This window comes from Meleagris gallopavo, chromosome 16, assembly GCF_000146605.3.
Source record: "Meleagris gallopavo isolate NT-WF06-2002-E0010 breed Aviagen turkey brand Nicholas breeding stock chromosome 16, Turkey_5.1, whole genome shotgun sequence".
Lineage (NCBI taxonomy): Eukaryota > Metazoa > Chordata > Aves > Galliformes > Phasianidae > Meleagris > Meleagris gallopavo.
In genome coordinates, this window is record NC_015026.2 from 11,142,713 (window position 1) to 11,152,312 (window position 9,600).

Consider the following 9,600-nt stretch of genomic DNA (forward strand, 5'->3'; position numbering starts at 1 on the left):
AAAGGAGCCCAAAGCATCCACACATCCAAATGCCCATATGCTGTAGTTACATGACAGAACCAGCACATCTCAGTTCCACTTACAGATCCAGAAATCAGGAAGCCAAAAAGCAAACAAAACCCCCACAAACATGCAGCGAACACAGAAAAAAACGAAGACATGGCTTTTTATTCTAAAATTCATCCTCAAGCAGAACTCCTTCAGTTCTCCAAGCTGGCAACTCCTGGCTTTGTGTACAGATTTCATTGCTGTTCTGCTTGGCTTTTTGTTACCTCAAAGGCATGAAACCATGACAAGGACTCAGATTTGCTTGCTGCTGACTAGCTGACTAAGCAAGAACAATTTTAGAGTGACTCTCTACCTGTGTGTCAATATAACAAAAGACTTAGAATAGATGCTCTTCTCAAAACAAACAAACAAACAAACAAAAAACCAACTAATAGTATTAATAATAATAATAATACATCTGAATAGGTTATTTAAGAAAATGTCAGCCCAAGGCAGCTCCCCTGTGCAGGAATCAGCAGTCAGCACACTGACACAAGCAGCCCCATGGGGCCCAAGTGCCACCAAGAGAAGCTCTGCACAGCCAGCTCAGCCACTGAACCCCCCTGGCCTCCCTGTGGTGAGCATCCCACCCACACCCAGGTTATTTTTTGTTGGATAATTGCACTAGAGGAACAACTGAGATGGAAATACACGATAGTTTATGAAAAATAACTTCAGGGAAAAATGCGGATTGTTTCTCAATTTGTAATTCCAGTAACACAACACTGCTTTTCATCACAGTACACTGAGGAACGGGCAGTAATGGCCACTGGATATTCCAAAACAAAGGGACACTCTCCTTAATAACCCTCCATCAGAAAGGCAAGAGAAGCTGCCTCAGCCCCACACAGAACATCATCACCACACTCACCTCATCCACTGAGAGCACACACACGTGCTAATCATTAATCAACATCACTCATACAAATAGTGCTAAAATAATGCAAACAGACATTTAACCACCTTTGTTTTTGCACTTTTCTGAAGGTTCATACAACCCCACACTAGTCTGCCCCTGTTCTCATGACTTGTGCCCTGTGATCATTTAAGCAAACGGAACTGAACTGATCCGTTGTTTAAGAAAAGACCCAGCTGATCTCACAACAGCAATGTCTTGCTTTTCTTTCAGTAGTGCAGTAACTGCAAAAGTAACAGCACCCTGGGCTGCTGCCAAAACCACCCTGCGTAGCTGTTAGGATACCAACAGAGCAGAACACGGGGTAAGAAGTTGGGAAACCTCGATTTCCTGAGCTCTGTTTCTCTTATGGCTCTCAGTTTATTCCATCCATTTGGGACACCAAATTTCTCAGGACCCAAACTTCTCCACCCATAGAATGTGGACACTTTCCGATGTTCTTCTTTGAATCAGTGTACACATTCTGAAATTGTAACATGCTGCTTGCTCCCAAGTCCAAGTATGATAAGCATTCTTTCCTTTAGGTACAGCTGGATAATAACACATGATAGGGAATAATATTTGTAAACACGAACATAAATTTGAAGATGTAAGCTTTCCCTTTTTGTTTGTTTGTTTGTTTGTTTGTTTGTTAAGAAAGGATGTGTAAGAAATAGCTTTTCTCTTTTTGTTTTTCTTGTTCTCTCTGTATCATTTTTCTCATTAGAAGACAAGCTCCCTCAGAGCTCTTCTTCACACCTTGCATTAGCAGAAAAGCTGCTACTGAAACACAGGAAATGCAGTCTCAGTGCTGATGTGCTAGGGCTTATCTTCACTCCAGTTACTCCTCCTTCACCAACTGGCTGCTAATTACCTCAGAATAAAGCTTTATAAAGGGAGTTGGAATCATCCTTAAACTTTTGGTGCAGGCACTGATTTGTCTCTATTTTAGTGGTAGTCACAAAGGGTGCACTGGGAACAGACAAACCCCAGCAGATGTCCCAGCCAGAACCAAGTGCTGGTGGGGAACCCCATGCTGTCAGAGCTGGGCTGATGCTGGGCTGTTCAGTGTTACCCCATGTGTGCACACAATCCGTTCTGAAACCCAAAAAGGCACGTTAGTGTCTCCTAGTTGAGGACCAGACGCTTCCGAAAATTTTCTTGCCTTTCCAGCATAACCACTGGATTGCTCATGCAGTTCAGTGCATTCCCTGTGCAGCCCTACATCCTATCTAAAGGATAAGGTAACACTTCAAATTTGCATAGCTCATGGAAAATCAACAGTAAAACACACTTGCCTGACTTGCGCTCGTTTACCCTTGCCTATTATATGAAATTGATACCAACAGAAGAAAAAGGACTTGGGTACACCTCCAGACCAGCTGTGCCATACAGAACATGTACATCACCCAGCCAGCTTCAAGCTTTTCAGAAGCGATTTGGAAACACTATTAAGAATGAAAGGGAAACAATGCACCCAGTTCAACAAACAACTCTGCTGAGATGTTCGAAAACAAAGCCTACGTGGGAGTTGGGGTGTTCTGAACAACACGTGCAAGCTCCTGGCAAACCACATTTCACAGAGCTGCTGAGCTACTGAAGAGCTGTTTTGGAGCACAGCTACTTCACAGAGCCTGAAGCAACCCACATCTGGTTTGAGAGAAGTGCCTGCAGCAGCAATGCTCACCCTCAGGCTGAATTACAAACCTCAGGCTGACATTGTGCCTCCAGCCAACCTGCAAGCCCCATTCTGAGCCCTGCACTCTGGCACATTGGTTTTATTCCATTTTGTTGAGGTGTTTTGGATTTTTCCACGTATTTTTCAATAAAGCTTGCTAAAGCACAACAGGTAAAACACCATGGAGACAGAAAGCAGTGACCAAAGCTACAGCAGATTATTACAAGATTAGAAAAAAAACATGCTTTGCCACGGATGTGCTCCTTTGAGGAAGCGTGGTGCAGCTGATGCCTTCCAAGCAACAAGGCTGTGTGCATGGGAATAATCATGAGCCAAGCCTTTCTTGCTCATTTCCATCTAAGGTTTTGAGAATACTATTAAGCAGTCACTAAGAAGATTTATGCTTAGTCCAATTCAAAACATATTACAAACTCAAAATCGTGGCTTTTAACACCTCATGGTCATTGCAGAGCATCTGGAAAAATAATTCATTGAATTTGCACAATCCTGGGGGTGTTCCAAGAGCCAGAAACCATGCAGAAATAGAAATACACTGTATTTTTAAACTGTGACACAGAGTACCTCCTTGTCACATAGCTGCCCCGTTTAGTAAGGGCTTTGAATCTGCATTTATTCAACTGGCTTTTCTTTTTCAAGAGCCCTAGGAATTAAAACTGCACACTTACCAAAAAAAGTAATTGCAAAGGCTGGCTAACGCGTGTAGGATTGCTTCATGAGCAGGAAAAAAATTCCACTGGATGGCCTCACAGACTCAGAAATGGCTGCAACAAACACTACTTTTCTGTTCTAAAATATCTCCCTGCAGAGGATAATTTGAACTTTAAAGTCACATGGTAAAATCATAGGTTTGCTAAACATGCAACGTGTACGGTTTGAATGATGTAAACCCAGTTCCTGTTTCCCTTGCAGAACTGAATGTTTTTGTAGTCAGCAAGCACCGGAGTTTTCGTCGCGATTTGTGACAGCAAAAGAAGTTACTGTGATATACACACGCTGCTCTCTGCGTAAATAGGAAGGGCTACATCCTCCAAACAGTAATTATAATTCATCTGACCACTGACAGTGAAAGTCTCAGCTAATTGCATCTGTGGAGCATTTTCCTGGAAAGGTAAGTGCTTTATCTTACTTCGGATATGCAATGTTTTATTCGTCACGAGAGGATCAAATCGTGAAGCTGTGGTTGTCTTTTATAAAGTTTTTAATGTTTGCTTCTTTAACAAGATTTGAACGAGGCAAAATGAAATAGTGTCTCTGAGAAACATTCTCGTAAAGCTGAATAAAGCCGAGCATTAAACAGAGTGAACCCGACAACTGCTTTCTGCTAAATGCATTACTCCCACTGAACTGACATGGATAGATGATGAAATCCCATTCGTGTGGACGAGGGACTCCAACAATTCCCTAAGAGCAGTCTGCTGAAGGATGGACATGTTTGGATAATCCTAACGGCGCTGTAAGGGTTCTATAGGCAGGAAACACATCCACAGTGCTGGTGTAGATTATGCTCAGTTATTGCTGATTCATATTCTGGGAAATGGAAAAGAAAAGCTTTCAGTTTTGCAGCAGTTACTGAAGTCTTTAGCCTCAAATACCTTCCAAAGCGTAGGAATTTTGCTGTGGTGACACTACAAGAACGAGAAGGTGGTATTTCACTGCAATCATCCCCTCTCTCTTTATTTTTTTCCCACCATTTGGCAGACCTAGCCAGCGCAGGAAGGACAAATTCACACGTGTGAACCCCCCACCCCCAAAGCACCAGCATCGTCTCTGCGGGGCGGTGCAGCCCAAGCCCAGTCACACAAGGAGTGCTGTGTGCACTGCTGTATGATGGGGGGACAGAATTTTCTCCTTCTCTGAGCTGCTGGCAGACCAACTGCCCTGCCCAAGCTTTTTATAGAGGGAGAGCTCAGCTGCCAGCAAGAAACTCCCTGTTTTAGGAACTCTTCTTTCTAGACTTTAAATAAACAGAAGTTTTCTTGAGACCAAGCTCTCCATCTGCAGCAGTTAACCATCCAATGCAGTGGGGGGGGGGGAGGGGTAAGAAAGCAATGGAACCTTACAGACTGGGTTCTCTCACTACTGAAAGCTACTTTTCACAACTTGCTATTTTTCCAACTAGTTCTGAACATGGTGCTCATTTCCTCAGCTCCATCTATTGGAAGCGAAGCAGAATGCATTAGCTGTGCTTCAGAAAGTGGAAATTAAATGTATTCACTTCAATCTCTGGCACAAAAGGCAGAGTGGACACGAATGGGGAAACAGTGCCAGAGACAAGCCCCAGAGAACAAAAATTGAAGCTATATGAAGGAAGGATTAACAGCATGCAAATGGTCGTCAATTAAAACAAAGTGGGGAGGAAACGGAGGGGAGGAAGAGGATGGGCTTTTAGAGAAAGGCAATGCAGGAAACTATGATGAAAACAGCGTGTTGTGACTTTCACTCATTAATTCACCCAAGGAAAAGGCCTGAGTTCTGCCATAGCTTCCATGTACGAGAGCTCTGATGGGATATTTTGATATTGGTCTCAGTCACCAGTGCCTAAATAGAGATGATGAAGTCAGTTCTCCCCCTGATAAGCTGAGAGGAAGAACTCGTTCACATCCTGAGGCATTTACAGGGCACAATGACAGCTCCAGGAAGCAGAAAAGGGCCCAGCCCAGCAAGCACAGCACAAACGTGACGTGCTGGGAGCAACCACATTTAGTTCAGTGCAAGGAATGAACACAGAACATTGGGAACATTTCAAAACCGTAGAGACTTAGAATTTCTAACCGTTGTTTCCTATGGTAGAGAAGCGCTGAGGCTGAAGGGCTCTCAAAAGCTCTGATACAAACAGATGCACAGAAAGGTTACAGCATCTGTCCCAGTTTTATTCAGCCCCAGCTGCAGGATGTGAGGGATGGGGGGCCTGCTGGCAGGGCCTCAGCCAGAAGGGCCAACACAGCAACTGCAGGAGGTGACGAGCAGCACTCCTTGCTAAGAGCCATTTCCCCAGGAAGGCATAAGGAGACAAGACATGGCAGAAAACAAGCAGCGTTAGGGGATACAGCAGGAATACATATCTGTGTGAATGCACTGCAGAGAAAAAGCATACCAGTATTAGCTTGCAGGAAATATCAGGCACGTTTGTTTGCAACCATGGGCACACAAGTCTTTCCTAGCACATCCAGAATGCAAAACTGCCATTTGCTCTCTTTCAAACACTTAGTGAGGCATCAAAATCAAATAAGAGAATAGTCTGACATTATCATTGTGACTTTCTAAAAGCAGAATAGAGACAGTGCTTGGAATAACTTAAGAAAGAGTAACAATCTGCACTATAAACTTTAATCTTATTTGACTAGCCTGCAAGGATTGCAGAGTATACTACAACTGCTAGCAATGATCAACAGAAAATGGAGCTATTTTCCTCCTGCACAAACTCTTGATTGACTTCCAGCAAGCGTCCTGCACGTACAGACTGAACACTGCAGAGCTGCCAGCAGCTCGGTGCTTTGGCAAGATTTTGGTAATATGGATAATTTTCTGGAATTTGCAAAACTTTAACTTCTATAGTTGCAGTGTTATTTTCCCTTGAAGCAAGGAGGAAATTAAAAAGAAATACCTTCAAAGATGAACCCAGTATCAGAAGCAAAGTCAGATCCTGAGCACATTTCAGCAAGTTTTGGCACCTTGTTTTTCCTGTCATATGATTTCCTGTGAAACCTGAAGTTGCTTCCTTTGTCTCCTTGGCAATTCTGCTACTCTGCGATGCTCTGCAAGGCCAGCAAGTGCAGCCTGGGGCAGAAGCTGTCAGAAAGATAATGGAAACCTTCACAGAGCCAGAACTCCATGGAAATGCTTGGTTCTGCAGCAGGGCTAACAGGACTGGAAGGTGACCCCTGGAGACTCTGGCAGGAGAGCTGCTCAAAGCAGAAGTGTTTCTTAACCTCCTGAAAGTACTGTGTGGGATGCTGCCTTCCCATAAGAGCAGGAAGGTTTCTGGGGATGCTCAAGGGGTTCACGTCTCTGCAATCCTGGCACTGGATCAGGCTATGCTTCACACCTCTCTTTTAATGGAAGGTCAAAATTTGACTTACACTGCTTGCTTCACTGAGGAGACTTCTCCTCAGTACTTAAGAAGAGATGCATTGTAGAAGTCAGACATTGGTGGCCTTCAGATTTCCAGGCAATGAAGAGAAATCAAAGCAGCAGATGGAAGCCAGGAGGCCTGACAAGCTCCATGGCTGCAGTGACTACGCAGCACAAACACTTTTATGCAGTTAACGTAAAAGCTGCATGGCAACTGCTTGATTAATGAGGAATTTACTGGTATTTAAAGCCCAGCATATTGGGCTTTATCCCCAAATACTTTGCATCTAAATCTACACGAACCAAAGCCAACTGCTGCTTTGTGGCATGTGGAACTTCCCCATGCATGTCCTGCATTCCTGCCCCGGAACAGCACCTCCAGAAAGGGAAAACTCTGACTTCAAGGAGAGGGAAAGAACGCTGCTCAATCAAAACATAAATCTATGGTTTTATAGAAATGCAATTATAATTACATAAGATTATATATATACACTTAATCAGAGTCACTTCGATAAGTCAACTTTTTGAATTAAAGTATTAGAATTCCAATTTTGAGGAGAGATTAAAAATATCAGAAATGTGAAGTAGTGTCAGAGGCAACAACCACAAATGAACTGCCAAACAGCATTAGGACACTGACTTATCTATAATGAGCACTGCCTAAAAACATCCGTGCATCTTCATGAACTTTTACCAATTTAAAGTTACTTCCACTGTAAGAGTTAAAATCACCGGAGTCACTTGGAGGAAAGATGCATTAAGTACAGCTGCGAGTGTAGCACTCTTGTTATAAATTGTTACTGAGTCTGTTATTTTCCCAACCAACCTGCACAAGAAAGTGTCTCAATTTTGCTTTTCGTGGTACATAAAACATATATACATGTATCTATTACACTGGGTTTTTCTTGAGTACATGTTTCCCTATGAGGCTTATTGGCTTCAGATGGATCCTCCAAACACGGAGAGGTATCAGAAGTACTGTATCAATATATCCCAGCATCACTAAGAGCCAGCAGCCCATCCGTGTTACTGTTAAATCTCAGGAGCCCAGAACTCAGCTGCAAAAAATCGTTCTATGGCAGAACTTCACTGGGAGGCTTATGAGCACTGCTGATCATTTTCTCATGCTTGAGCATGTGCAAAAAATAACGATTTTCTGCAAAGTACGTAATGCAGAAATGAAAACACATTGCCAAGTGTGCATTAACACCTGTTTCTCCTTCCTTTTCCATTTCAGTTTCTACCTCCCCCGGGCAGGAACAAGCAGGCTGTGCAGAAAGGATGAGTGCTCACAACATGACGTGGATCAGCTACCCAAGCAAGAGCCTGGCTTCCACCTCCCTGGAAGAAATCGAAGCATTCATAGCTTCACAAAACGTCATATCCAGACTTATGCACTGTTACATTGCCTTCTTTGTGCCAACAGGACTGATAGCTGGCGTGTGCATTTTGGTCATTTTCATAAAGAATTACGTGCAGAACAAAGCCATGGAACACTCAGACCCGCTTCTCCTACACTTCACCATCAGCAACATTATGATGATTCTGCTGTCATTCACAGTCATCAACAGACCTGACTACATAAGGGCGACCCACCTGGCCTGCAGCGTTCTGTCATTTCTCTTCAACTTCAGTTATTTCAGCTCTCAGCACTCTTTGATGTTGCTGCTCCTCATATTGTTACTGAAGAGATTTCCATCAAGGACTGCTCTGAGCACAGTAACCCAGCGTCCCATGCTGTGTGTTGGATGCATACTGCTATGTGCCTTCTGCTTGGCACTGACACAGGCACTGCTGGTTGGCACAGATAACTACCACTCGGAAACAGACTGCCAGCTAGATCCATTATTTGCATGGCCTGAATACGAGATCGTTAAATTCACCTTTGGATTTGTAATCCCATCATTTCTTCAGGTACTCTCTTTTATCACCCTCCTTGCTAAAAAGCCCCTGCTGAAGCTCCAGCCTTACAACAGCACATCCGTACTTACCTTGCTGTGTTCATTATAAGCATAACCACATTTATATGTCGTCTGTTTTACAACATTATGATTCTCTTCAGGACAACACTGAAATTACAGAAGAGCATTGGAACTCCAAAGGACGAGCTCGTGATGAATATTGCTGAAATAGTACTGTTCTCTGAGAGCTGTGCCAGCCTGGTACTCATACTCTGTTTGCACAAACCATGCAAGGACAGAATACTTCAAGTCATACGGAGCTGCCGAAGGGCCCCCAGCACCACCAGCCACCCTGACATCCCAGTAACGCCCACAAGCCCTGAAATGATGTCTCAGTAACACCTGCTCTTCTAAGAGCTCTCGATCTACTTCTACGGTTTTTCTTCTTTGTAAAGGACAATTGTTCTTTCTTTTGATCCCAAACTTGGGCTATCGCATAGCTAGCAGGACTGAGAGAAACGTGTATTTAGTCTGCTATCTGCAGTGACCCAGCATGTAGAAACACGTAGGACTTGGGGGTCTGTGCTTAAGTGTGTGTAAATATTTTTTTCATCTCCTCCCTTTGCATTTTACTTCAAAAGCGAGCAGAAAGTATTGCAGCCATAGAAGTATGCTTCTGTAATAGAACCAATGCCTTAGTGAGGATGGACACCAAAACATATCCCAAACCAACTTTGAGCTGAGGTAAAAATCTGCAGCCAAAGCATTTGCTCAGGTTTGCTTCCTCTTTGGATTGGGATTTCCTGCCCTACAAGCCACTCATATTTTTGTAACATTGCTTAACTCCAGTAACAACAGCAGTGAAGTAGGGGTTAAGAGTCCATTACAATTCCAAAATAGTGATACTGCAAGTCTATTTCACAGCTTGCTTGTACCACATATACACACAGAACGGGGTTTTCCCTTTTTTTTTTTCCTGTTTTTCT

General features: G+C 43.4%; 1 protein-coding gene across 1 annotated transcript; it reads left to right on the top strand.

Annotated features, from left to right (window-relative positions):
- Positions 1-3,298: 3,298 nt before the first annotated feature.
- Positions 3,299-9,594, top strand: LOC104913437. Its single transcript, XM_010719658.3, has 3 exons — positions 3,299-3,750; positions 7,951-8,627; positions 8,776-9,594. The coding sequence occupies exons 2-3, from the start codon at positions 7,995-7,997 to the stop codon at positions 8,839-8,841; spliced, it is 699 nt and encodes a 232-aa protein (XP_010717960.1). The 5' UTR covers positions 3,299-3,750; positions 7,951-7,994; the 3' UTR covers positions 8,842-9,594.
- Positions 9,595-9,600: the final 6 nt, after the last annotated feature.

Excerpts from the sequence above, each read along its gene's own strand:
- LOC104913437 (XM_010719658.3), top strand. The coding sequence starts at position 7,995 with ATGAGTGCTCACAACATGACGTGGATCAGCTACCCAAGCAAGAGCCTG. Across the intron at positions 8,628-8,775 it reads TAATCCCATCATTTCTTCAG|GACAACACTGAAATTACAGA; the intron begins GTACTCTCTTTT and ends GATTCTCTTCAG.